We start from the raw sequence: 27,564 nt of genomic DNA on the forward strand, positions 1-27,564 counted from the left end.
TTTTCACTCGCAGGCTCGGATTCCTTCCTCTTGGTCCTGTTGCACGCCGGGGGCAATGGCAGCCTGCCCTCCGTGGGTGAAGGTGCGGGGAGCAAGGATAAATTAGAGGTTTTCAGACAGTACAAGAGCCCGCAGCAAGTCGGCTCATCTACTCGACGCTCCCCCAAGGAAGCTGGATCCCCAATTCTATCCCACGGACACAACCGAGGGTCGCTCCCGCTAAGGGTGGGGAGAGGATCCTTCCTTCCTCCTCTTATCACACTTGAAAATAAAATATTCCACGGCACTGGGCTCTCGGCCGCACCTCGACGTCCCGGCACGCCTCAGATCCTCCTCCCACAAAGCGGGGGACCGACGCAGGCCCGTAGCCCTGGCGGAGCCGGCTCGCTCCCACCCCCCCTCTCGCCCTGGAGGACCGTGGGTGGACGCTCTTGCAGAACGCCTCTCGCTGGTCGGGCGGGGGTGGGCGGAGCCAACGCCGCCCGGGCTGTGGAAGCGGAGGGTGGGGACACTCTGGCCCGGCTCTCGGTGGTGCGGGAGCGGGAGGGAGCAGCGGCCGCTCTGGTCGGCGGACGTGCTGCCGAGCAGTCCCGGAAGCGAAGCAGCGATGGCGGAGAGTCCAACTGAGGAGGCGGCGACGGCGACGGCGGGCGCCGGGGCGGCAGGCCCCGGGGCGAGCGGCGTCGCCGGTGTTGTTGGCGTTAGCGGCAGCGGGTTCGGGCCGCCTTTCCTGCCGGATGTGTGGGCGGCGGCGGCGGCGGCGGGCGGGGCCGGGGGGCCGGGGAGCGGCCTGGCTCCGCTGCCCGGGCTCCCGCCCTCGGCCGCTGCCCACGGGGCCGCGCTGCTTAGCCACTGGGACCCCACACTCAGCTCCGACTGGGACGGCGAGCGAACCGCGCCGCAGTGTCTACTTCGGATCAAGCGGTGAGCCGGGGTTTTTCCTCCCCCAGCCCCGAGCTCCGGGGCTCGACCTTCCCCGCCCCCGCTTTTACCCACTACCCCCCCCCCCCCGCCCCGCCGCCCGCTGCCTCCGCGCTTCCCTCGCGGCGGCCCAGCTCCAAGGCCCACGTCTTGCCAGCCCGGAACGTCGCGATCCAAGTCCCCTCTTCCCCCGCCCGCAGCTCCACACGTACCAAACCCCTCCTCGAGTGCCCAGGTCCGACCCCGCCCCTCGGCTCCCTCCCTTGAGCCCTTCGTCTCTGTGCCCCATACCCTCCCCCATACCTCCCGCCCGAAACCCGACCCTTTCGCGCTTCAGCAACACCCCCTCCCGTCTTCCGCGCCGCCTCTCTCCCCCCTTCCCCACCCCAGCCTCGCTAGATGCTGCCCGGAGGCCCCACCCATCGTCCCCCCCCCCCACCCCCGCGTCGTCTCCTCCGGAGCCCCGTTTGTAACACGGCTTGCTTTCCTTGGCTTCAGACTCGAGGCCAACCTTTCTTTTTATTCCCCATCTCTTCAGACCCTCTCCCCAAGTCTGGATCGCTTCCCTCACGTACCCGCAGTCTCCCCTTGAATCACTTCTGCAGAACCCCGAAGCTGTCCGCTCTCACACCTGTTCCAGGAAACGCACGCTTTCTCCCCCGACCCGAGTCTCACTCTGGCTTGTAATATCCCACTCAGGACTTTCTTGTGTTTTTCCCTCTGGGTCATCTGGTTTACTTTTCCGAAGCAAATCCACCCTGCTCAAATATAGGAACAAAGGCCCAAGTCCTTTCTGTGCCTGTTTCTTGGGTGACTGACCTTAGATCCTATCATTTAATAGATAATGTTTTTTTGCAAAAATGCTTGGCGTAGTGTTTACTGCATAGGAAAAGAGTAATGCTTTTTAGCTGCTTCTGATCCTGAGACCTGTTTCTTGATGACCAGCCTCTTCCTCTCCCCGTACCCCCCACTGCAGCCATCCTCCCCTGGGTAGTCCCATCCCCCACGCTCGGAGTCCCTTCCTGTGTCTCTACCTACCTTTCAAGGTGGTGATAAAATTGAGCAGCCCGCTGTGTGTGAAGTGTCTGGCCCAGTGCCTGACACATGCCAGCTCCATCCGGGTTGCCACCTCTAACTTCAGAACCTCAGCATCCCCCTCTCTACTCCTGTACAGTCTTCCATCCCCGACTTACCTGTGAGTTGCGCCAGTACTGTTTCCCCTCTGCTCTGTCACTTGTTTGCCCTTGATGTCCCTATGTACCCTAGCAAGTCCCCAGGCTTTTCCCACCTAGAATGTCCTTTAGACCCTTGCTGACGGTTGATGCATTCTAGGTTGTGCAATCCACCCTACAAATCCTCCCGTCTACAGCAGCCGCTGCGTGTCCTTCTCTCCTTCCCGGTGTGAGATTCTCGGCTATTTCAGAGGGTCCTCCTCCCCCTCCCGTTCCACCCCCCTCCAGTCTGAAGAGATCTCCCCCCCTCCCCACCTTGGACTCCTGGGCAGGCAGACCATTACTGCCCCTCGCTAGCTCACTTGCTTCCTACAATCCCCTTGCCAACAACGGTCCACTGTATGGTTTACAGCATTCGTTTCTTAGTGGAGTTGGTGATGTCTTCCCAGCTACTGAGCACTCTTCATTTAGCATTCAGCGGTAGTACCTGGGAATCTCGGAGGTGGGGAGTGAATGAATTGCCCTGTGGGAGGAAGAGAGAGTAAATGGGATGTGGCTTTTCCAGGGTGACATCTGATGCCATTGGGATCTCTGATTTTTTTTTTCCCCCTCCCCCTGAGGAAACAATGCCCTTTTGATAATAATTCCGCTCTCTGCTTGCCTGATGAGTACTCAGCTGAGGTTTCTCAGCCAGCGAGACAGTGCAGACATTTGTGGTACCAAGCACCACTTTCTCGAACCCTGGCCTCATTGAGGTGATAACAACTGTTCTGCTCAAGGGATTCCCCTTTTTTCTCCTTTCCCTCACTCCCTTCCCCACCTCCTCTTGGTGTTATACAGGGATATCATGTCCATTTATAAGGAGCCTCCTCCAGGAATGTTCGTTGTTCCTGATACTGTTGACATGACTAAGGTATGTAACTCGGAAGGGGTCGGGGGCTACTGGGAAATTGGGCCCAGAAAGTTGGAAGAGCCTAAAAGATTATCCAGCCCACACCTCTGATTACAGAAATGAATAAATCGAGATCCCAAGAGAGTCCGTGGCTTGCCCAAGGTCACCCGGTGAGGTGGAGCAGAGACTTGAACAGGTGTCTTTTATTTGGGTGCCAGTCGGTCTGGCTTGGAAAATCCCTGTTGATGCCTCTTGTCCCAGCCTGACTATTGTCAGGACACTCTTTCACTCTCAAAAATGCTCCAGTTTGGCTGATAAATTATATGATCACCCTGTTCCCTTTAACTACCCAGTTCTTCCCCATCCTGCCACCCTTGGCTTTTAAGTAGGGTGCTGTAAATCAGATGCGGAGAAGGTTGGGATGGGGCGAGCCTGAGTAAGCAGTTTATGCTTAAAGGGCCTTGTTCAGGCTCCTGTCCTTACTGGTTACTGTCGAATATCCGTTCCATCCCAAAGACCGTTCCTGTCTTGTCCTCCACATAAACATGGAGGAAGCTTAAATTCCCTTGGCATGGATACCTAGGCCTCTCTGTCATTGAGTGCTCTACCCCGAGGAGTCAATGTTCACTTGATCTGATGTGAAGAAATCAGATTTCCTAAATCGAGGAAACTCTCCATAGTTTCACATTCCCTTACAGTTAAAAGTTCAGACGTTCTAGTGTTGGTGTATCTATTTTTTTGTTTTGAATAGGTTTCCCTGTAAATTGATTTTTTTTCTTTTTATGTGGTTGGAAATGTTTTTCCTGGGACATCTTGTCCTCAGTCAAGTGTCCCTGTTCCTATGCCAGTCCCCCGGGTCCCAGAACTGATGTCATGTTGATGCCATTTGAGCTTGTTATTCCAAATGACTGAGGGCAAAAAGATAATCCGGGGTGCCACCCGCGCAGAGTTGGGACTGAGGCATTGGATTGCAGGGCCTCTTTCGTCTTGCTGTTAAAATTCTGAGCAAACCTAAATACCTAGGAGCCTTTGTAGAAACAGAAATATAACGGGGTCCGTTCACCTTTTCCTCCTTTCAGGAGAGGAAAGCTCGTTCAGTGATTGTGGCCGGAGGAAAAGAGTTTAGCGTTCTGTTTTAAGTGCTGCTGATTTTTTTTTTTTTTTTTTCCTTTTTAAACTAACCTACAGTATCGGGGAAATTTCTGGGGATGGTCTGATGGCTCCAAATGGACCCTGAGTTTTCCCCGTTACTCTGTGTGTCTTTGACCCAGCTGGAGGCTGCCTGAGCCACATCCTCCACAGTCGGTTTGATCCCATGCAGAGGCGTCACAGCCCTCAGCTCTGCGCTGTGACTGCCACTGGTGCTGTGGCCACCAATCCCTCTGCTCTTTTCCATTCATCTTACACCCCCCACGCCCAGATTTGTACCATGTAAACAGGGTGGAGTTGCCTCGTAGGCATGTTTACCCTACGCAGATCCAAACGGACGGACTCCCATGAAAACATGCATTCGTTTCTTAAAATCAAACACGCTAGGATAATATTTTACAGATGCCAACTTTAACTCCACAGCGGTGTTCCATCTTCATTTGTATATCTAACACTGATCAGGGAGGCCCAAACAAAAAGCACACCGCGAGGGAGTTTTAAGGGACCCTCGAGGGAGGGTGATGTTGACACGATTCGATCTCCACCTTGGGCTCTAACCTTAGAACCGTAATCCCTGAGTAAGGCGCCCCTCCACTGGAGTGGGATTTCTCAGAATTCCAGACATAACTTCTCGGTATGAGTGAGGACAGGCTGTTCGGGCTGCACGGTGAGGATATGGAGGATGGATACCAGATGAAGGTCCTGCCTCTGGTGTGGGTAGCAAGTGGAAGCCAGGAGGGGTTGGGATGGGACATCACCTCACAATTTTGAGATGGGGTTTTATTTTGCAGATTCATGCATTGATCACAGGCCCATTTGACACTCCTTATGAAGGGGGTTTCTTCCTGTTCGTGTTTCGGTGTCCGCCCGACTATCCCATCCACCCACCTCGGGTCAAACTGATGACAACGGGCAATAACACAGTGAGGTTTAACCCCAACTTCTACCGCAATGGGAAAGTCTGCTTGAGTATTCTAGGGTAAGAGGAGACTTCTAAGTGGCCAAGTTGGTTGTTAGCAAATAATTCCTGCAGGCCAGCCTGTATCAACCAGGGTTCCTCGCCTGAAGCACGGAACACAGCAAATGACTGGAGTGACTGTTTCCTCATTTTTCCGCAGGATGGTACACAACCGTATATCATTCTAGGTGCAAAAGAGAGAAGTTAATTTATGACCCACAACGGATGCTTCAGCGAAGCGATTTCTCCCTGAGCGCCAGCGGCACCTGGGAACTTGTAGCCCTGCAGATTCTGGGGTTCCACCCTAGACTTAGCACATCAGAAACTCCAGGGGTAGGGCCCAGCAGTCCGTGTCTTCCAAGCCCTCCAGGCGATGTCTGGCGCAGTCCAGCCTGAGAACCACTCCCTTAGGGCCTCAGGGCTTAACCTCTCTCCCGAACGGGTTGAGAAAGGCTGCGGGTCTGTGCCATGTAAGGTTGTGGCTGTCTCGTTTCTGAGTCTCTCAGTGAGTGGCTTTGGAGGCGGTGGTAGTGATGAACACGATTCTGATATGTTAACAACTGAATGAAAAACGAGGTTGGAAATCACATCAGGTCAGAAACAAGCTCCAGGAACATTTTGAGTCTGGGTGCTACTGAGATTTTGCTCCGTGCAGTTCTCACTCGTTCCCTTTCATTGCCCTTTGGGGGTTACCAGTTCAGAGTGGAAGCATCTTCTAATGTCTTCTGGATAGCTCTTTCTCGTGTGGGTGAATTTCCCTAGGGCAGAGAACAAGTACAGGTTGAAGTTGGGAAAGTTGCCCAAACCGGCGGTACTGTTTTCTCTCTTGTCCAGCAGTGTCTGTCTTGTCCAGCATGTTTCCCAGTGTGCGTGGGGGAGAAGGCAGCTGAATCAAACTGGAGATCAGGACTTTTTTTTTTTTTTTTTTTTTTTTAAATCTCTTAGATCCAGGGACGTGTTCTGTGATGGTGGCAGTGAGGAAGTCCTTCAAAAGAGGCTGCCCTTAAAGAGATCTTTTATGTCGTCGGGGTTTTTGTCTCTGCTGGTAGGATAGCGGTATATATAGCCCACAGTGGTGACGGCACTCCGTTGTTTCCGTGTGACATTTGTGCGTGACAGCGTCTCTGTACGAAGTTCTCCGCTAGGCCAGGATAAAACTGTTTTGAACACACAACAGCCCACAGTAGAAACAGGGGAAGTTAGATGGCAGGGTGAACGTGGCAGAAATGGGTGGGGTAGAAAAGGAGAAGCTACCTTGACATTGTGAACTTTTCCCATGAAGCGTCATAGGGTAGAAGATTGGCCAGTCAGCTTGAACAAGCCTGTCCTGGCTTAGGTTGTGTTCTGCCTCCAGATCAGGTGCCAGCTGAGCTGAGAGATGTCATGTCCAAGCTGCCTTCCTCCTCCGATACGCAGTCACGTATGTGGAGGAGAGGACCGGTCTTGTTCTGGATGCTTTGCAACTCTGTTATTTCAGACCCTCTGCAGTGTAGAAATGCCCCTTACCCCCTTCCTGTCCTTTGGCAGCGTTCTGTAGTCTTCAGAGAATTCGACGCTCTCTGGGGGCTGGATCCAGAACGGGATCCCTGATCATCAACACCCCCCGCCTCCCAACATGGCCTCTAATCAGATGGCTTCGGGCCCCTCTGTGCCTGTATCTCCGCTTCTGTCTCCTCCTGACTCCTTCGCCACCCTTAAATAAGGAAGCTCTGAGATCCACAGAGGTTAACATTTAGACTGCCTTTGAGGCTGTTTTCTTACCTTATTCCTTTCACTTTGACGAATGGAACCTTCCCTGGTTACTGTTTCTTTCTTAGGCCAATGAAAATCCCTTCAAAGTTATCTTGCTTGCTTTACCCTCTTTTCTTTTGTCCCGCTTGATAAGAGGATTAGGCAGTTGACTGACTTCTGGTGAATGAGGGTGAGACAGGCTGGGAAATTCCAGAGCATTAATAGTGAAAGAGAAACGTTGAGTCACTGATGGTGCTGTGGTGTGGCCAGGCCCCAGGGTACTGGTGCGCTAGTCTTTCGGTGACGGCCTTCGAGCTGGCCTCACCCGGCTACTCCCCTCTGCTGTGTTTTTGCAGTACGTGGACCGGCCCTGCCTGGAGCCCAGCCCAGAGCATCTCCTCTGTGCTCATCTCCATCCAGTCCCTAATGACTGAGAACCCCTATCACAATGAGCCTGGCTTTGAGCAGGTAAGACCGGGGCGGGGCGCGGAACTGTGGGCAGAATACTGGGTTTGAAGAGATCAGAGAGGTCTGCTTCGGGGTCCTATTTGTTTGTCACCATAGGAGGAAAAGGGAGCTGGTTCGTGGGCTCCTTAAAAATGAATTTTTTTTCCTCGTAAGCCCTGATAACACCGTCAAGTTCTTGCCACGTGACTTGGGTGAATCTGCAACGTGGGAATGAGTGGAGTCATCCGGAAATTAATTCTAAGCCTGCTTTGGGGGCTGTTTTGCAGCCAGTGGGTTCTTCTGCACGTGTCCATTCTCCAGTACCCCCTTACGGTACTTCCTAGTGACTCCTACTCCCGGAGTTACCAAGTGCTGTTACCTAAAGAGCCACGGGAGCTAGTCATTAGCCAGGGCAACCATTTTTTGGTCAGGGGACGCCGGGGGCGGGGGTTCGGTCGGTTAAGCGTCCCGACTCTTGATTTTGGCTCGGGTCGTGATCTCACGGTTCGTGGGTTCAAGCCCCGCATCAGGCTGCATCAGGCTCCGCCTTGACGGTGCGGCGCAGAGCCTGCCTGAGATTCCCCCACCCCACCTCCCTCCCTCCCTTTCTCTCTCTCTCTCTCTCTCTCTCTCTCTCTCTCTCTCTCTCGTCTCTCTTTCCCTCTCTTGCTCTGCCCCTCCCCCACTCGTGCGTGCACGCACTCTCTCAAAATAAATAAACCTTAAAAAAAAAAAGGAAAAGAATATTTTAGTCAATGCTACCGAAGAGAAGGCAGAGGAAAGTTGTATTTTCCAAAGGTTTGCTATTTGCCAGCTACTGCCAAATTTTTATATATAATATCTCATTTAATCTCTAGTCGGGGTAGCTGTTGTTATCCCCACTGTCAGATGAGGTGTTGGTCACGTGGAGAGGTTGATTAACTTTCTTTTTTTTTTTTTTTTTTTTTTTATTAACTTTCACAAAGACACCCAGATCATGGTAGAACCCAGCATTTGCCTGGAACCCAGCGTTCTTCCATTGTTTAAAACTGCCTGCCAGGATTACTCATGAGTACAAGAAAAGAGTTCCAGTGATAATCCCCAAAGATTATAATTCTGTCTAGGTGATTAACAGTTAACTGAGTTTTAAACTATGTGGAACAAAGGGAAGTACCTTTCAAGAATGAACAAAAGTTATTCCCACAACCATCCTTTCCAAACAGTGTATTTGATTTCAGGCTTCGGTAGAAATGGAAAAGGGCCTTGCTCACTAACCGAGGAGCTGATTTTAAGGTCTTTCCTTGTTTGGAAATTTAACAGAGGTGACTGATTCTTTTCTTTTTTTTTTTTTTTAAGATTTCATTTTTAAGTAATCTCTGCACCCACTGTGGGGTTCGAACTCACAACCCTGAGATCAAGAGTCGCACGCTCCGCTGACCGACCCAGCCAGGCATCCTGTGACTTTTATTCTTAATACCCCGAAACATTCTCACTTCTCACTTCACAGCCTCCTGGTGTCCAGGTGGCTTTTTCACAGCTCCCCAGAAGAAAGGAAGCGCCCAGCTGATCCATTTCTTAAGTCTTTTTTTTTTTTTTTTTTTTGTATGTTTATTTTTGATAGAGACAGAGCACAAGTCGGGGAGGGGCAGAGAGAGAGGGAGACACTGCATCCGAAGCAGGCTCCGGGCTCCGAGCTGTCAGCACAGAGCCCGACGTGGGGCTCAAACCCACAAACCGTGAGATCATGACCTGAGCCAAGGCTGGATGCTTAACTGACTGAGCCACCCAGGCGCCCCCATTTCTTAAGTCTTAAGGCTAAGCAACTTCTTTCTTAAGTGACTGAAATGGCTTAATGACAGGAAAAGTACCCTTGTTGGGCCCCACCCAACTTTGAAGATCTCGGAATCAGATGAGATCCACTGTCCTCATTTGTCTTCCCTGCCGTTTTCACGTGCTACTTGCTGTTTATCAAAGTAGTCACTGACAGTCCAGCGTCCCAAAGATAACGTATCACCAGAAAGAACATAGTGCGGGTAACAAAAGAACTGACCCGCGGGGGGACGCCTGGGTGGCTCAGTCAGTTGAGTGTCTGACTCCCGATTTCGCCCCAGGTTCCTGATCTCATGGTTTATGAGTTCGAGCCCCGCGTCGGGCTCTGTGCTGACAGCGTGGAGCCTGCTTGGGGTTCAGAGAACCGACCTGCTGAGCGCCAGCTAGTAGTTTGGGTGGTGTTTGACAGGTGGGGACTACTGTGGCTCTCCTCAAAACGTTCAACACGCCCCACGGCACCCCCGTGATCTCACTGTGGTGCATTTTGGAAACGGTGGCAATGGGCCGAGGGTGTGTATCTCTTTCTTGTTCGTGCTGGGTTTTTAATCAGAGGCCAGGGTTCTGATTGCCGGGCTGGTGGCAGGAGGAGCGTTGAAGAGTAAAGGAAGAGTTACGAGGATGGAAAACCGTACCCCCTTCCATTTATACCCGTGCGCTCGTACCGGCTTTCTCCAAGTTGGGGTTTTCTTTTGGAAGATTCAAGTTCCCCTTCGATAGATTCATATCAGTTGGTGCAGTGATGGGGGATCCCTGCAGACCTGAAAAGGAGTTAACCGGGAGGCATCCTGGTGTCTATAGAGTTCTTCACTGAGACTCCTGATAAGTGTGCCTTTTTTGTCCCACCACCATCCCTCTCGTTGCTTCTTTCCCACAGAATCGACCTCCGGGGCCTCTCGTTTCAGTCTTAGGAAAACGGTGACGGACGTAGGTTGCTGCTTACAGGTCGAATGACCCGTAGCGGAGGATGGGTATTGGCCCGAGTGGCGGGGGAGGTGAATGGTCCCAAAAATAAAAACTTGGTTGCTCTTCGAGGATCTGCCACCCAGCCGGAAAGGTGTTCTCTGGATTCGTCTGCGTGGGTCACGTGCCCCGTGCTCATCGTGAAGTCTCCTCCTGTTGACTTTTCTCTTTGCCTAAATTTTGTACTTGGATACTCTGGTATCTGTTAACGTTGCAGGAGAGGCATCCAGGAGACAGCAAAAATTACAATGAATGTATTCGGCACGAGACCATCAGAGTGGCGGTCTGCGACATGATGGAAGGAAAGTGTCCCTGCCCTGAACCTTTACGGTATGTATGCGTCAGGAGAGTCAGTACCCACTTGGTACTCGGTATTCTTTTTGGAGGTTTAGCTGGTTCGTACCTTTGAGAGTCTTCGGGGCAAAATCCAGCGTTGGGCACCAGGGGAGATACGGAAAAAGGAAAGATGTGGCTCGTGCCCAAGGGTTACTCGAGAGGAAGTTCGGAGAGCTTCTCTTTCCTGGGAGAGTGCCGAGCCTGCTGGGAAAGTATTAACAGTCACTCTCCCTGAATCATCCCTAAGGTAGGAGAGAAATCAGCCACGGGCCGTCGGCTGTTCCTTTTTCTATTTGCCACCGAAAGATTTCTGTAGGATGCCACACCCGGGCTCGGGAACTCTTACTTGGTTTGGCAGCAAGGCTAGGTGACGAAGGGGGGAGCCCTCCCCCGCCGTGTTCCTCACGTCAGCTTCTCTGCCTCTTTTCCAGAGGGGTGATGGAGAAGTCCTTCCTGGAGTATTATGACTTCTATGAGGTGGCTTGCAAAGATCGGCTGCACCTTCAGGGCCAGACTATGCAGGTAACGCAGCCCCTGCCACTGACTCCAGATGCCTTCCCGCAGACCCTGTAAGCCCCCCGCCCCGGCAAGGATAGCGCCCGCGGCTCTCAGAAGTCAGAGCCGAGAGCAGCTTGGTCCAGTTTGAGCGGCCGCAGCCCAGAGAGGAGACTGCCTTGCCTGAGACACGCGGCATCGCTTCTCCGTTCTTGGCCTAAACGAGGCGCTCATGAGTAGAGTCCGAACCGTCCTGCTTGCTCGTCTGGAATGCCTTCCCTTCGTAGTAGTCTTTTCAAACGCGAGAGCTTTCGGCCTTCTGGGAATCTCCGCGATTACAAGGGCGAATCCCCTATTGGAGTTCGGTCCCTAGGTCAGAGGGGTGCTCAGAGAACGAGGCCGCGGGAAGCGTTGGATGTGTGGCGTGGGTTGGAGGATTCCCGTGGCAAAAGATAGCAAGCCCTTGTGTAGTCTCTGCCTCTACCGGGGAAACGTACTTTCCACTTCCAATAAGAATGCAGCGCTTAGGGGCGCCTGGGTGGCTCAGTCGGTTAGGTTTCCGGTTAGGCTTCCGTCGGCTCAGGTCAAGATCTCTGGGTTAGTGAGATCGAGTGCCGAGTCAGGCTCAGTGCTGACAGTGCGGAACCCGCTTGGGATTCCCTCCCTCTCTCTCCCTCCCTCCCTTCCTCATGCCCTCCCTTTCAAGTGCACTCTCTCACATGCTCTCTCTCTTTCTTAAAATAAACTTTAAAACTCCTTTAAAAAAAAAAAAAAGAATGCAGAGTTTAGACTTGTTTTCAAGAGGAGATTCTTACTAAACCAAATTGTAAATGGTCTCAAATATTAAAAAACCCGGTTGTTAAGAGGACGAGACTCCTGCTCTCCCGAGGACCAGGTCTTGTGTCTTTTGGGTCATTTACTGGCCATCTTGCTTTAGAATCCTGCTGACTTGGGTAAGTGACTGACATGTCCTTGAGGTCCCTCCCCAGCTCTTTCTGAGCCTTTTCCCCCACCCGGTCCTCGCCACCAGCCGCAGGGGTGAATGTCTTCTTTCCTCCGCTGCTGCTTAGAAATGGCGGTGTCCCTTTCCTTCCTTCACGGACTTTCCACCCACCTGCCACGTGCAGACTCACAGGGCAGGGGCGCCTGGCTGGCTCAGTGGGTAGGATGTGCGACTCTTGATCTCAGGGTTGGAAGTTTGAGCCCCAGCGTTGGGTGTAGAGATTACTTGAACAAACAAAACGAAACAACCTCAGAGGGCAGGGGCGGCTCAGGGTTAACTTGTTTCCCAACCCCGTTTTTAGAGGACATGGGAGGTGCTTCCTCCCATGGTTTCAGGAACCCTTAGTGCTGGTATTTAAAAGCATTTCCATCGTTCACCCTGTGGAGGAAAAATAACTCGTGATGAGAGAAGGAGAGGGAGGAGCAGCGTCTGGGGAGGAGGGAAGCGGGTGGCTCTGGAGCCCGGGATGAAAAAGGGAAGATTTGAAAAATTGACCGCCTCAGAGGGAGTGTGGCGTCCAGCCTTGGCGGAGCGTAACCCTCGTAAGTGGCAACGCGCTGGCGCCCCGGGGACTGTGATCTGTGTTCCCTGGCCCCTGACCCTGAGGGTGACGTGTGGGTAAGAGTGTGGAAGGCGTTTATGTGCGAGAAGCAGAATGTGAGGGGAAAACCGGCTGGCTTTTCGGAACTCTTGAGGAAGGCGGTCCCCTCGCCTGAACCCCAGCCCCGCTGCTTGGCCACCGTGTTCTCTCTGTGGCATTTTAAATTCCTTTTGTTTATGCCCTCCGCTCCAACCATAGTTCTTCTCGAGACTCTCGGGACCGTGAACCCCTCTCTGCAGAGTGTTTGGAGATCTTTGATCTAGGATTGAGCTGGGTGGCCCTGGAGTCATGCCCAGAAACCTGGACAGGAAGGTGGTGACAGGTCTCCGTGGAAGAGTGCACGGGTGCTTAATCTGGAAGTCCGAGCTCCTGAGTTCTCGACCTGCCTGTGACGTTGGAAAAGCAAGTTCCCCTTGTTGAGTGTGGGAAAGGAGGATAATTCTTCTCTCGTGTTGTTTTTGTGAAGTGAATTGAAAACCAACCCAGGCACGCTTCATGATTACGGTTCTGGTCTTCAATTTCTGTTCCTTATCTACCTCGCGTTTCCTCTGACCTCCCGCATAGTGGCTTGCTTTCAGGGAACAAAAGTACATTTTCACGTTGGCCCCAGCCGGACCTGTCTGGGGTGGTTCACCTGCCATAACGTTCCTGAACTAGTCCTGTGTCATGTCGTCCGCTGTTGGCCCCTGTCGGTGCGACGCCCTCCTCCACTCCCGGGACTCCGAAGCGGAGCGGGCGTCCCGCGTGGGCCCGGAGCTGCTGTCTCTAGGGTGAGCTGTCCAGACTCGAATCTTCCATCCCGCTTGTCTCCTTTCCCCCACAGGACCCTTTTGGAGAGAAGCGTGGCCACTTTGACTACCAGTCCCTCTTGATGCGCCTGGGACTGATTCGTCAGAAAGTGCTGGAGAGGCTCCATAACGAGAACGCCGAAATGGACTCTGATAGCAGTTCGTCTGGGACAGAGACAGACCTGCACGGGAGCCTGAGGGTTTAGACCCTGCTCCCTTCTCCCCTTCCCCCACTCAAGAGTCCCAGCAAAGTCCCTTCCCCCCCACCCCAGGGACGGAGAGGCAGTGTGTATCTCCCTCCAGACGTGACGTCATCCTGCAAGATGGCAAGAACCGAGCAAGCTCGGATCCCAGGGTGTGGGAGCGGGGAGGCCGTTCCTGATCTGACCTCCCTGGCTCTCGAGCATCCGGGGCCATGTTCATCCCATAGCAGGGGCCCAGGTACCTATGCAGGAGCACCCGGGGCGAGGGCCCCTGGCAAAAACACGGCAACCGACACACCTCTCCACAGGGCCGGCTCCTTAGGGATAGGTGGGAGACAGGCTGTAATTCCAAGAGGGAGTGTGCCCATGCGACGTATGGGGTTAATCTGGAAGGGAGCTTTGGGGAGGGGGGGGGCTGTCTGTGACACTTACGCAGTCTGGGTGGTTGTCTGTCTGTCTGTCTGCAGTCTCAAGCAGGGCTTCCCAGCGCCCTTTTCCCCCCTGCCTCTCTTCTCCCACTACTTCCCATGGGCCAGCATAATTTTGTGTTTCCTAATTTATAGTCACTGTTCTAGACAGACCAAAGAGAAGGAACAGTGGTGGAGTCTAGGCTGCTGATCAGTAAGCTTTACCTAGCACCTGAGCACCTTTCTCCTCTGCCCCGCATTCCCGCGCCCCTTCCCGGATTGAAGACAGAAGGGGACTGGCACCGGGACCCAACCGAGTCTTGGTTAAAAGCCCCGCACAGGCACCCTGAGAGGCTGATTTTGTTCCCGCAATCACTGATTTGAGAAGTTCCCCACACAGCCAGCTGCTGTGTATATGGGATTGGAGCCACTACATAGAATAGTTTCTTACAGATTTTCAAAAAGGCTAGTAGCCACGACGAGGGCACTTCTGAGGGCGGGGTGCGGCGGGGAGACTGATGCTCGTCCTGTTGCGTTTCCGTTTGGCTGTCCTTGTGTATTTTCACCCCAGCCCCTCCCGCGCCACCACCCCCCCCCCCCCCCCCCCCGCCTCAACTTCAATGCCCAGGAACCTGTGGGGAGCAAGGTAGCCAATGGCAGGGGGGCGGGGGGGATGGCTGGGACTCTGGGCTCCCCTTCTCGCCACTCCCCTCCCTCTCTCTCCCGGCTGCTCTGCCGCTGGCTCTAAGGGGTGTCCCCTGGCTGTGTCGCTTCTCTGTCTGCATCTAGCTACAGTGATTCTTTAGCCGGTTGGCTCGGAAAAATGGGCTTTAGGTGCCCTGTGGTACTGGGCGTTGAGGGAATCCAGCCTTCCCCTTTTTGGTGTGTTCGCCCCATATTTTCCGGATTCTTCCCGTTAAGGCTCCCAGTGGGGTGTCAGTGACCCATGTGACGCAGGGCCTCAGGCAGCATCCAGCCACGTGGAAGGGAGAAGGGAGAGGAGACGGCGTACCTGCCCTGCCCACTGCCGTGGAGGCGGCTGCCTGGGGGTCGTGGTGGGACTTCCCTGGGGGAGTTCGGGGGGGGGGGGCATCGGGCACAAAGGAGAATGTCCTACTTGGGAGGGCAGGAAGCTGAGAAACTGGACAGGACGTGGGCTTGGGGAACGGAAGTTTATCTTGGATACCTAAGGCCGAGTCTCTTAACGAGACTCAAAAGAGGGACCCTGCTTCCCATTTCCCTCGTCCATTCCCAGAGCTAGCGCAGGGCTTAGAAGAATGCCCTTGGTCTGTTGGTCCAGTGGTCGTCTGTCATCCATTTTAAGTGTTCCCACTTTCAAGTGACAATCCTCTCCTTGGCCCTGCCATGGGCAGAGCATGTCTGGCATACCGGCCCGACTTTTACGCCCTAATCTTGAGTTGAGGAAATATATGCACAGGAGTCAAAGAGATGTCTTTATATCTGACTGTACATAAATGAAGTTTTTTGGTTTTTGTTTTTTTTTTTTTTCTTTTTGGTGCAATAAAGTTTGTTTTGGCAGAAGGAGGAAGCGCCTGTGGGTGTGGGAGGGTTTGCGTGAAGGGAGCGCAGGTCTCCTCGACAACCACACCTCTCCCCTGGGTCTGGAACCGTCAGGGAGGAAGAAAGCGCTCAGTGAACTGTCTGGAAGCTGGAAGCTCCCGGCTACGTGACCTGGGTGGATGCAGGGCTGCTGGTGACCAGTTTCCCGCCCACCAGAAGAAGAGCGTTTCGTGAGCCCCCCTCGGGCCGCCAAGGAGCGGAGTGCCACCTTGGCCTCGGCTGCTTCCAGAGAGATGCGGGTCCTACAAGGACGGGCAGGCCTCGAGTCTGGGCACCTGGGCTTGGCCCGAGTGTCCCTTGGTAAGGATAGGGTGTCCATGTTCGGGATAATCCAAACCACTGGGTTTTCTGTTTTCTGGCACTCAACCAGCCCTCAGGAGCCCAGCGTTCGGAGATCGTGGAGACGCTGCTTCGCGCAGCCTCCGCCCCACACCCCTGTCCCTACTGGGTAAACAAGGCCCCCGCTTTCCGGCGCAGAGGCTTTTCTTCCTGGCTGACCACGGGCGTGGGGAGAAACTTCGTGAAATGCCACCCCGTGCCGTGTGCAGCCAGGATATGGGAAAGTGAGGGGGTCTGATGGGAGTGGACCTAGCTCTGGCTTTTCTCTTTGCTTCTTCCGCCTGGTGGCCTCTGGTAGAGGACTTGGACCCTTCGCCTGAGACATTAAGGAGACCTACTTACCCAAGTAAAGTCATGAGGATTAGAGGGGGTTCGCAAATGGCGTGGGGTAGGTGTTCAGTAAACAATGCCCTTGCTGCCACTGAGGCTAGAGGGACCCGGTGAGCACTAGGAAACGGGAGAACTACCACCATGTAGGGCCACTGTCGGTCAGTTCCCCCAGATTCCACAGTTTCCTCTAACCACCACTGGACTTTGACCTCTGCTTCACACTCAGCCGTGTCTATCAGAACCTGCAGGCCCTCAAGGAAGCTGGATGAGACCGGACGAGTGGCTATGACTTACGGGTCCGTTAGGGTCTGCTGGTTTGAGATCAAAACATCTTCCTAGGGACCAGCTTTGAGCCAGCGGGCTGTGATTTATGTCTCAGGGCTAGAGAGAGACTAGGCTGTCGAGCCAGGAGCCGCCTCCTAGACCAGGAGCCAGCCTTCGTCCTAGACCCGGCTTCGCTGTGAGCTTGGAGCTTGGAAGACCGGCCCGTAGAGGTCCTTCCCTCCGTGCTCGCTGTTCTGTGTAACTCGGGTCCTCCTTCCTGGATAAATGAGGTTTTCTCCACTAAAGATGCTACGGGAAGGCACTTTAAGAAAAAACAAGCCAATGGGTGAAGCGTATGGAGGGTGCAAGAAAACCTGGAACTCTTTCTTCTTGAAAGAAAACAGAGACAAAAGCAAAGTTGTTCGGGTTTTATTCGCCAACCGCTCTCCCCTCCTCTCCCTGCCAGCTGCCGGGCCCCCGGCCCCCACCCCCCGGGCGCTCCCAGAGTCAGGGGAGGGCTTCTCTGGCCTCCTCAGCTGTAATCTCCTGGGAGTAGAGGTCCGTGAAAAGAGCGGGCAGCCAGTAGTGGGCCTCCCCGGGCGCCTGTAGGTCCAGCCAGGCCAGCCCTTCCTTCAGCAGGTGTTCCTGGAGGGAACGGGGAGGAAGAATCCTCTGGGACAAGGGAGCCCCCGTAGGGTAGACTGACAACCCCCCCCCCCACCTGTTTTGGCTTCAGTGGGGTTTTCGGGCTACATCTACACGAGTGCCTTCACGTGTTTACACGATGGGAGCCACCGTGCTTAGTTCCGCGTCCGTTACCTCGCGGGTAAACCTTTAGGGAGAAGTTAACGAAAGGGCTGTGTTAGCTTAGAATGGACTCCCGATTCCTACAGCTGGAAAGAGGCCCAAGAGGGGCTGGTTGTGCCCCACAGCATTAAATAGATGTTTCTGTTACCCTGCTTTCCAGAAAAAAAGGAGATCTAGTTTAACTGCCTGGATGAGGAAGAAGATATTGAAGGCCAGGGTTTACGGTCTCATACTCCTTCTCCGTAACATCGGCCTCTCGTTAGCGCCACGAAATCTGTATCTATAAAACTGTAACCACAACACGCAATGTAACAGAATATGATCGTGGATGTGTCATTAAGTAGTTCACAACCGTCTCACTCTGTATTAACAGCGTTACTTCTGATACAAACTACGTGAATGGTCTCACCAGGCTCTACAGGCCGGGAGACAGGAGGGGGGGTGGGGGGGCTCGCCTGCCGCAGTCAGGAGCCTGCCTCGGTTGTACCTCTCAGGGCCACCCTCAGAGACGTGGGGTCACTTCTGTGGGCCTTCTAGGCAAGAGGCCAGCGGAGCGAGGCTAGGTCCTGCCCGTGTGCTGCCTGTCCGCCCTCCTCCTCCCATCTGGGGCCCATCTTTTCTGGGCCATTCCAAAATTCACATACCAGCACTTGCCGCGCTCGCTCGGTCTCCCATTTAAGACTGGCTTTGATATCGCTGACGGTCACGTAGCCATTTTTCTGAAGGAAGGAGGGATGGGGAGTCAGGTAACAGCGTACTTTCCCTAAGAGCCCAGCATCCGCCCAGGAACAACGGGTTTACCCACACGGGACAAAAAACTGCCCTTGGGCGAAGCCTATGAGAGCACAAAAAAAGAATGTTTAGAAGTCCCAGCAAAGAGAGAGAGAAGCAACTTTCAGGGTGACAAGGTGGGGGGGGGGGGGGAAGGGGGAGGGGGTTGAGTCTTAAAAAGTGGGGTCCCTGGTACTAAAACATTAGACTTTCTCAGAGAACTTTGGAGTATGATCTGATTCAGGACAATGAACGGACAGGAAGGGACGGTGACCATTCCCCAGGGAGAAAAGCCCTCTCCTTCTTGAGTTTTGTTCGGGGGTATAGATTTAAGAAACCCGAACCCCTCTTTCCTAAAGCCATGGTAAGGATTTGGCAGGGGTGGGGGACGTGCTGAGGAACAGGGGGAACGGTAAACAAGATTACACATTTGTTCTGCGGAATCGACACCCAGTTTTAAGAAGACCTCAAAGAACCTGTCTACCCAAGAAAATACAGTTCGTCGTCTGCATGTCCGCCTATTCCGCTAGACTGTAAGCTCCCGCAGAGCAGGAACCACGTGGTACCCGTCGTTCTGCGCCCCGCAGCCTGGCCCGGTGCTTGGCACTGTAGCTGCTCAATAAACGTCTCCTAAAGAAGGTCAGGTCTGACTGGTGCATCCGCTAGGCCGTCTGGGCAGAAGACCCCCCCCCCACCGCCCCGCCCCCCTGCCCCCCACGCCGCCCCCCGGCTCCAGAAGCCCCGCCCACACGCGTGCACGCACACACCTCCCCTCCCCTCCCCTCCCCGCGAGCCCTGGCCCCTCGCGAGGCCCGCGGTACCTCCGCCAGCTGCAGCACCACCGTGTGGTCCATATTGAGCTCAGCCGGAACAGACTGAATGAGGTAGGTGCCACCCACGGGGATGATGCCAAAGCCGGTGCCGAGCGCCTTCAGCTTCTTGATGGCCCTGATAAGGTCGTCTCTGAGGGGAGGAAACGCTGCTGAAACACCTTGGGCCGAGCGGACCTGGCAACGACGCACTTCCGGCTCGGCCCCGGGACGCCCCGACAGAAGACCCAAGAGGGCGGGCGACGTTCAGTGACATTAGCGAAGAGGCGGGGTCAAAGGGCACCAAATGGTGCCACTGCCAGTCAAAGGAGACGGTGCCCGGCGATCAGCCCGCGCACTCAGCAAACCATCCTAACCCCAGACAGAGGTCAAAAATACGCCTACGGGGGCCCGTCAGGAAATGTGAACGAAGGAGCTAAAGGCAGGGGACAGCAGGGAGCGGCGTGGACTACGGCCAAGTACAAAACGCTTCTCCATTTCACAGAGGGCCACCCGGCTGACTACTGCCATGTGGCTTTTCCCTAGTTCCCCACTAACTCAAACCAGGGAAAAAGAAAACCCGCAACACGGTGGGTCCGCATACCCAGCCCACATGCTGACAGCATTTCTTTTGTTTTTTTTAAACCTTTTCTCACCCTGAAGTCCCACAGAGAGGCTGGCGAACCAGATCAATCTATCTCCCCCCATCTTCTGGCCCCCACCCCTCTCCCCAGCCTTTCTCCGTGTGGGCGCGCTAGCTTCCTGAACCCCAAGTAATACAGAGTCTACACAGCCCCAAGTTTAAAAAAAAAAAAAAAAAAAAAAAAGCAACAATACATTACGTAGACATGAAAAAAATACATAAATGATGCTTAGAAGGAAATACACCGGAACGCTGGCAGTTGTAATCTCTCGCTGGAAAAGTTACAGGTGGTTTTTGGTTTTTTATATCTGTGCACTTTTGGCATTCTAAAAAAACATGTTGGAATAAAATGATTCCTAAAGAAGCCCAGACATACGAGCCGTGAAGAGAAAAGATTTCATGTGATTTCTAGAAAGGCTTTTCTACACTCCAAGGGACTGGAAGGCACGACCTACTGGCTGACATCCTGTGCGAATTTGCCCCTTCCTTTTAACACCTGCTGATGTAGTTCCTCCAGAGTTATCAGACCTGTTGGAGGGGACAGGAAAGCAGATGAAGTCCGCTAAACCAAACCAATTAAAAAAAGCAAGGGCAGCAGCATCTCCCAAAAGCTATAAACAGTCGCTCAACGTCGAGGCTGTTATCTATTTACGGCCAGTGATTTCTAACTGGGTCTAAGCTCGCTTGCTTTCTTGACTTCAACACAGCCCATTCGATGCGCTCATTAAGAGGACGCCGCTGGAGGCCCATTTTGGAGGTCACATTTTGGGGAGCACAGAAACTCGGCATCACCTACTTTCCTGGGAGTGGCAGGGCAGACCTAGAGTTCCTCGTGATAAAGTCATAACCCAGACACGTTGTGTATCAGGGGAAAAGGCCTTAGCTCCTACCTCCCTACTGTTTTCTATACTAACCAGGGGCTGGACCTCCCCGGGCAAAGGTCTCTAAAGAACAGAGACAATCATCCAGGCCATTCCATTTACCCCTGGCCACAGGCATGAAGTGGCTGAGACGCTTCAGAAGACCAAACAGTTTCTCAAGATCTCACTGGCCTGCAGACTGAAGGCTGGAAAAGCTCATCTTTCAGGGTTCTCTCTCTCTCTCTCAGGGAAGCCCAAAGCCCAGTCAAGAGACTTCGCCACACTCACCTCCATTCCGGTGCTTCAGGGCCAGGCACACTTCGATGATCTGAACACCCAGCTCATAATAGAAATCTCCCACGCCTAGCATCTCAGACCAAAATCCTTTTCCAGCTAAAAGACAGAAAGGCAACAGTCTAGGTCATATGTTAACCTACGCCCATAGTTTCTTTCAAAGCTAGATTAAAACATCTATCCTGTAGGAAGCCTGCCCTGCCTAGCCTAACTCCTTGTGCTCCATTTACTACTCAGGATCCCCAAACAGTTGGAACTCTTGGAAATTCCTGCTAAAAAACAGGCTCAGGGGCACCTGGGTGGCTCAGTCGGTTAAGCGTCCGACTTCAGCTCAGGTCACAATCTCGCGATCTCGCGGTCCGTGAGCTCGAGCCCCGCGTCGGGCTCTGGGCTGATGGCTCGGAGCCTGGAGCCTGTTTCAGATTCTGTGTCTCCCTCTCTCTCTGCCCCTCCGCCGTTCATGCTCTGTCTCTCTCTCTCTGTCTCAAAAATAAATAAACGTTTATTTTTAAAAAAACGTTTATTTAAAAAAAAAAAAAGTTTATAAATACAATGTATGTGTCCAGCAAGATAACCTTAGACTGTTAATATGTATCCCTGCAATTAGGGGACAGGATCAGGAGACTTCTATTTTCTGTTTTTCTCTTTTCTCCTTTGTTGACCGACTGCATAATTACATGCTACTTTCATTAAAATGAAATTCTTTTTTTTTTTTAATGTTTTATTTATTTTTGAGAGAGAGAGAGAGAGAGAGTGAGTAGGGGAGGGGCAGAGAAAGGAGACACAGAATCTGAAGCAGGCTCCAGGCTCTGAGCTGTCAGCTCAGAGCCCGATGCGGGGCTCGAACCCACAAACCATGAGATCATGACCTGAACCAAAGTCGGTCGCTGAACCGACTGAGCCACCCAGGCACCCCCGAAATTCTTTTTTAATAGGGGAAAAAACCCATTAAAAAATTCCACTGTAGATCATCCAAGGGGAGGTCAGGCACACTGGCTTCCAGCCTACTCTCCAGCCTCTCCAGCTATCCCATCAAAGCAGGCCCTCAGCCACCCTGCCAGGCCCACACCAAAGACTACACCCTCTGGCTCTCCCTGCAGGCCCTTCTAGAAGATGCCCTGACAACAGTGATGACAAGGAGGTGCGCTCCTGTCCCTAGGAGAATACCACACCCCTACAGTCAACTCCTTACAGGCCAGAGGATCCACCCCGATGGTGGCACACATGTCCTGGAACTGCACCCGGAATTCTGGATTCTTCCGGATCTCCTGCTTATGCTTGCTGGCAAATTCCTCCAGGTTGGTCTTGAACATGTCCAACTGCTTTGACATCTGTAGGGTGGACAAGGAGGAGGTTAGGGGCAGCCCAGCTAAGTGATAGATGTCAAAAATAAGTTCCTGGCCCAGTGGCAGGGCAAGGGCTAAAATAACCCATTTCTTCCAGGCCTACTATTATGCTATCTCTTATTCCCCCTGTCTTTAAAAAAAAAAAAAAAAAAAAAAATTTTTAATGTTTATTCATTTTTGAGAGAGAGAGAGACCGAGGAGGGGAAGGGCAGAGAGGGAGACACAGTATCCGAAACAGGCTCCGAGCTGTCAGGACAGAACCCGATGCAGGGCTCGAACTCACGAACCGTGATCATGACCTGAGCCGCAGTCAGATGCCCAACCGACTGAGCCACCCGGGTGCCCCTTGTTCCTTCTCTATTTATCCCTAACTCTCCTTCATGGTTCTGCTGTCAGCTGACTAGGATGCTATAATGTTTCCTCAATTCTAAAACACACATTTTGGGGGACGCCTGGCTGACTCTGTCAGTGGAGCACATAACTCTTGATCTCAGGGTTGTGAGTTTGAGCCCCACATTGGGTGGAGTTTACTTAACAATAAAATGTTTTAGGGGCGCCCGGGTGGCTCAGTCGGTTGATGTCCGACTTCAGCTCAGGTCATGATCTCACGGTTCGTGAGTTCGAGCCCCGCGTCGGGCTCTGTGCTGACAGCTCGGAGCCTGGAGCCTGCTTCAGATTTTGTGTCTCCCTCTCTCTCTGCCCCATCCCCACTCATGCTCTCTCTCTCTCTGTCTTAAAAATAAATTAAAAAACATTAAAAAATATATTTTAGGGGCGCCTGGGTGGTTCAGTCAGTTAAGCGGCCGACTTCAGCTCAGGTCATGACCTCGTGGTTCACGGGTTCAAGCCCCATGTCGGGCTCTGCACTGACAGCTCAGAGCCTGGAGCTTGCTTCAGATTCTGTGTCTCCTTCTCTCTCTGCCCCTCCCCCCCTCACCCTCTGTCTCTCAAAAATAAATTTTAAAAAAATTAAAATTTTTAAAAATAAATCAAATAAGATATTTTAAAAAGAAACATAAATAAAAAATAAAACACATTTTTCCCCCCACGTGTTCCTGTTCTAAAGACAGGATGCCTCTAACAATCAGTGGCACGTCTAATGTAGTGCCTTCTTTTTCCCACAGAAACTGTCATTACATTGAAGGTGCACCTCATAATCCATTTTGTCTTAAAAATGAGGGGGTGGGAAATGCCTGAGTGGCTCAGTCCGTCAAACATCTGACTCTTGGGGCGCCTGGGTGGCGCAGTCGGTTAAGCGTCCGACTTCAGCCAGGTCACGATCTCGCGGTCCGTGAGTTCGAGCCCCGCGTCAGGCTCTGGGCTGATGGCTCGGAGCCTGGAGCCTGTTTCCGATTCTGTGTCTCCCTCTCTCTCTGCCCCTGCCCCGTTCATGCTTTGTCTCTCTCTGTCCCAAAAATAAATAAAAAACGTTGAAAAAAAAAATTAAAAAAAAAAAAAAAAAAAAAAAACATCTGACTCTTGATTTCAGCTCAGGTCATGATCTCATGGTTCCTGAGATCGAGCCCTGCAGCGAGGAACCTGCTTGGGATCCTCTCTCTCCCTCTCTCTCACTCAGGAGTACTCGCAAACTTGCTCTCTCTCTCTCTCTAAATAAACTTTTAAAAACGAGGGAATGCAGCATTCAGAGAGAGGGAAATCTCCAGCCACTGACAGAAAGGCAGAAAGGCTAAATAGGAGAAAATGAATTAGGTGTGCAGTGACTGTTTAATCTTTCAGTCATGGACCTTCTTGGAATCAACTCCAAAAAAAAGAATCCCTGGGGCGCCTGGGTGGCTTAGTCGGTTAAGCGTCTGACTTCAGCTCAGGTCACGATCTCGCGGTCCGTGAGTTCGAGCCCCGCATCGGGCTCTGGGCTGACGGCTCGGAGCCTGGAGCCTGCTTCCGATTCTGTGTCTCCCTCTCTCTCTGCCCCTCCCCCGTTCATGCTCTGTCTCTCTCTGTCTCAAAAAATAAACGTTAAAAAAAAAAAGAATCCCTAAGGGAGGGGTGGGGGCCTACCAGACTGCATTCCAAAGCTAAGGTACTAATGATTTGGGGATTTTCTGACTTATGGCTGTGACTCCTTCCCTTTCTCTAATTAACAAAGCCTACTTTCTACCTGCCGGGAGAGTAGCCGCTCCCGGCCCAACAACTCCTCACTTGCTACACATTAGAAACATTATAATCACCATTTCCAGTTGATTCCTGTATGTCATCTCCCTTATGAGTGGGAGCTTTTGAAGAGCACAGCCTGTGTCTCTTTCCTCAGTTCAAGGACCCCCATTTCCTTGCTTAACTGCTTCCTCCTCTCCTTCCCCAGTCGTCATAACTGAGTAAACTTGGGGCATGGACAGAAAAAGGGAAGTGTTAGAAAAGGAAACCGCAGGCCCCGCGCCCCATCACCGACACACACTTCTGGAGGGGACAGTGGTGGGGCTGGATGGCGCAGAGTAAGCAATATTTTCATGTTATCCCCCGGCACGTCAAGTGAAAGCCTCCAAAGATCTAAGTCAAACGGCTCTACCAACTACTACCCAGGTAACCTCGGACAAATCACCTGAATGTCCTCAATTCCAAACTGGGAAGAACAGAGCTCTCTCCTGATAGGACTGTCAGGATGAATGAACAAGACAGGGTCGAGAAAAAACGGGCACGTGCATGGGAGGATGAAAGCATGTAATCATTCAAAGATGTCAGCTATCACTGTCATTAGCAAGTCGGCAAATGGTCTGAGCAGCCCAGAAACCAAGGTTTGCCAAAGAGTCGGGTTTTAGTTTGATCCGAACAACCTAGGGGCGCCCCGGTGGCTCAGTCGGTCAAGCCTCCGACTTCGACTCAGGTCACGACCTCGGGGGTTCTTGAGTTCAGCCCCCCGCGGGAGGCTCTGTGCTGACAGCTCAGAGCCTGGAGCCTGCTTCGGATTCTGGGTCTCCCTCTCTCTCTCTGTTCCTCCCCCGCTCACACTCTGTCTCTCTCTCCCAAAAATAAATAAAGATTTCAAAATGTTAATCCACACAATCTAGTTTACATCAAAGGCGTCCTGTCCACCCTGTCGGGTCTCCCTTCCTGCCTGGAGTCCTCCAACCGACTCACCTGGGCCAGCTGGTCCTCAGCCAAGACAGTTCCTCGCTCCTTGTACTTGGCCTGTCAGACAAAGAGACCGGCGTGAGTTGAGAGTGGGCACTGGGGGCTCCCACTTGTACTGCCCCGGCTGAAGTATGAAAAGAGGAGGGTGTCTTTGAAATTGTTTTCCTTAGGGAGAGGGATGAGGAAGAACAATAGACGACTGGTCTGTAGCCAAATTTGGGGACGCGGGGGGAAAGGGCTGGTGGACCCGGGGATGCTGACATTCCAACCCACCGGAAGCTGAAGAGTCTCAGTTCCCCGGGACCCGAGCAGCCTGCTGTCAGACTGCGATGGGGGGTGCGATTTGAGGGTACAGAGCTCTCCGCTCCAAGACTTCAGTCTCTGTCGGGTCGGGGGCGGCTGTGGGTCGGCCTTCGTCCCCTCACCTCGGCCAGCTTCTTCTTGGCGATGGCGCCGGCTCCCACCCCGCGGCGATGCATCCCAGCCCCGGGCCCGCGGGCCGCCCCGCTGCCGGGACCCCGGGTCTCCGCGTCCCGGGATCCGCCGCCGGCTCCCGACGCGGAAGCGCGGGCCGCGCGTCATCTCCGCGCGCCGGAAGCTACGCGCCGACTTCCTGCCGCGGGGCAGAGCGGCCCCGCCTTCCTCGGGTGGCCGGGTTGGGAGAAGCCCCCGGCGGAGCCCCGCGGCGGGGAAGGACGAGGCGGCGAGGACGCGTGGCGGCGGCCTCCGTGGCGGCCGCGCGTTCCCCCACCCACGTGGGTGCCTGGGACCCTCGCTTGTTGGCGCGGCTGCCCTTCCGCCGCCACCCAGCCTCCGGCCGCCTGATACGGGGCCAGGCGCGGAGTCGCCCCGAAGCTTCCACATTGAGCATGAAACCCAACGTATTCTGCTCTAATGGAGCCGACCCCGTTGGAGGCAAACGCGGAGGTTCTGACTGGGGCAGGCCTTACAGTTAAGAACTGGGACTCTGGAATCGGAAAGCCTGGCCCCAGAGCCCACGACCGCTGCTTATGATCTAGTAGCTTCCGGCAAAGTCCTGAACCTCTCGTGGTCTGCTGGCCACGGTTGGTTTAGAGTAACCTACTCGTGAGGTGGTTGTGAGGATGAAGGGAGAAAATGTGTAACCAAGCATTTAGGGCGATGCCTGACACATAAGTAAACATCCGCTATGATTGTTATTCACCAGATGTGGGGTGGAATCCGTCTGTGTGTTTAGGAAGCTCCATAAGTTGTTGTTTTTTTTATTTTTTTAATGTTTATTTATTTTTGAGGCAGAGAGAGAGATAGAAAATGAGTGGGGGAGGGGCAGAGAGAGAGGGAGACACAGAATCGGAAGCAGGCTCCTGACTCAGCTGTCAGCACAGAGCCCGATGCAGGGCTCGAACTCACGAGCGGTGAGATCATGACCTGGAAGTCAGGCACTCAACGACCTGAGCTGCCCAGGTGCCCCTCCATAAGTGATTTCTATAGCATTGAGCCTAACAAAAGGACTAGTGAAGGATTTTTAAGTCAGGGAGTAAGAAGATCAAATTCTGGTTTTTTCTAAAAACTGACAGCCCAGGACTCCTGGGTGGCTCAGTTGGGTAAGCATCCGACTTTTGATTTCTGCTCAGGTCATGATCTCCTGGTTCCCAAGACCAAACCCCACATGGGGCTCTGCGCTGGCAGTGGGGAGCCTGCTTGGGATCCTCTTTCTCCCCTTTCACTGCCCCTCCCCCTGCTAACATGCGCCCTCTCTCTCTCTCTCTCTCTCTCTCTCTCTAAAAATAAATAAACTTTAGAAACCGAAAAATCAGTGACAACCTAGAGAGACCTAAGTCAGTCATAGCGATCTAACCTAGGAATGAGAGCTAGGGGGTGCCTGGCTGGCCCAGCCCCAGGAGCATGCCCACTCTTGATCCCAGAGTTGTGGATTTGAGTCCCACACTGGGTGTCGAGATTACTTAAATAAATAAAACTCACAAAAAAAGAAATGGTGAACTCTAGGACTAAGAGAGTGGCCACGAGGACAGGGAGAATGGGACAGACGGGATATTTGGGACAGACGGGTATTTGGAAGGCAGAATGGTAAAACCGATAGATGAGGGCAGTGTGGGTGGGGGGAAATGCTCCCGTTTACTGGCTTGGGCAACAGGATGGTGCTATTCAGAGAAGGGGCGTGGGGAGACAGGGACTGACACCACAGGATGAAGCTGGAGAGGTAATTAAGAGGTGTTGAAATCGAGGTCTCTGTAACATCACAGGAGAGATGGCCAGTGGTCATCTGGATGTGCTAGTAGGAAGGTCCACAGAAAGAGCTGGGCAGAGCTACACAGATCCAGAATCCGCAGCAAGGTAAAATCGTGAATGTGAGGAATGTTACCAGAGGTTTCAAGTTAAAGGATTAGAAGAGGATGGGCGATCGTCCGCCACCATTTTGGTCCTTAAGGGATTATGGAGCCAGGAGCCAATGAGCCTGGGTCCGTCAGGATTTCATGCAGCGGAACTGTCACTGTCACACCAGCCGTGAGCTCCCTGCCTCTGGATGACCTTTATTTTTGAGAGAGACAGAGACAGAGCGA

At 53.2% G+C, this 27,564-nt stretch overlaps 2 protein-coding genes across 3 annotated transcripts; one reads left to right on the forward strand and one right to left on the reverse strand.

Annotated features, from left to right (window-relative positions):
• Positions 1 to 487: 487 nt before the first annotated feature.
• UBE2Z (ubiquitin conjugating enzyme E2 Z) lies at positions 488 to 15,363 on the forward strand. Its single transcript, XM_058705655.1, has 7 exons — positions 488 to 924; positions 2,934 to 3,006; positions 4,926 to 5,113; positions 7,180 to 7,291; positions 10,257 to 10,369; positions 10,807 to 10,897; positions 13,298 to 15,363. Exons 1-7 carry the CDS (start codon positions 608 to 610, stop codon positions 13,466 to 13,468), a joined length of 1,065 nt encoding a protein of 354 aa, XP_058561638.1. The 5' UTR covers positions 488 to 607; the 3' UTR covers positions 13,469 to 15,363.
• Positions 15,364 to 16,799: 1,436 nt separating this feature from the next.
• On the reverse strand, positions 16,800 to 25,585 carry SNF8 (SNF8 subunit of ESCRT-II). Of its 2 annotated transcripts, none has more exons than XM_058705656.1 (8): positions 25,429 to 25,585; positions 25,010 to 25,060; positions 21,763 to 21,901; positions 20,565 to 20,669; positions 19,872 to 19,944; positions 18,786 to 18,927; positions 17,838 to 17,912; positions 16,800 to 17,031 (listed from the first exon to the last, which is right to left on the reverse strand). In XM_058705656.1, exons 1-8 carry the CDS (start codon positions 25,480 to 25,482, stop codon positions 16,894 to 16,896), a joined length of 777 nt encoding a protein of 258 aa, XP_058561639.1. In that variant the 5' UTR covers positions 25,483 to 25,585; the 3' UTR covers positions 16,800 to 16,893. The 2 variants fall into 2 exon arrangements, with proteins under 2 accessions (XP_058561639.1, XP_058561640.1); XM_058705657.1 differs by lacking the exon at positions 25,429 to 25,585 and adding an exon at positions 25,277 to 25,422.
• Positions 25,586 to 27,564: the final 1,979 nt, after the last annotated feature.

Source organism: Neofelis nebulosa, chromosome 16, assembly GCF_028018385.1.
Source record: "Neofelis nebulosa isolate mNeoNeb1 chromosome 16, mNeoNeb1.pri, whole genome shotgun sequence".
NCBI lineage: Eukaryota > Metazoa > Chordata > Mammalia > Carnivora > Felidae > Neofelis > Neofelis nebulosa.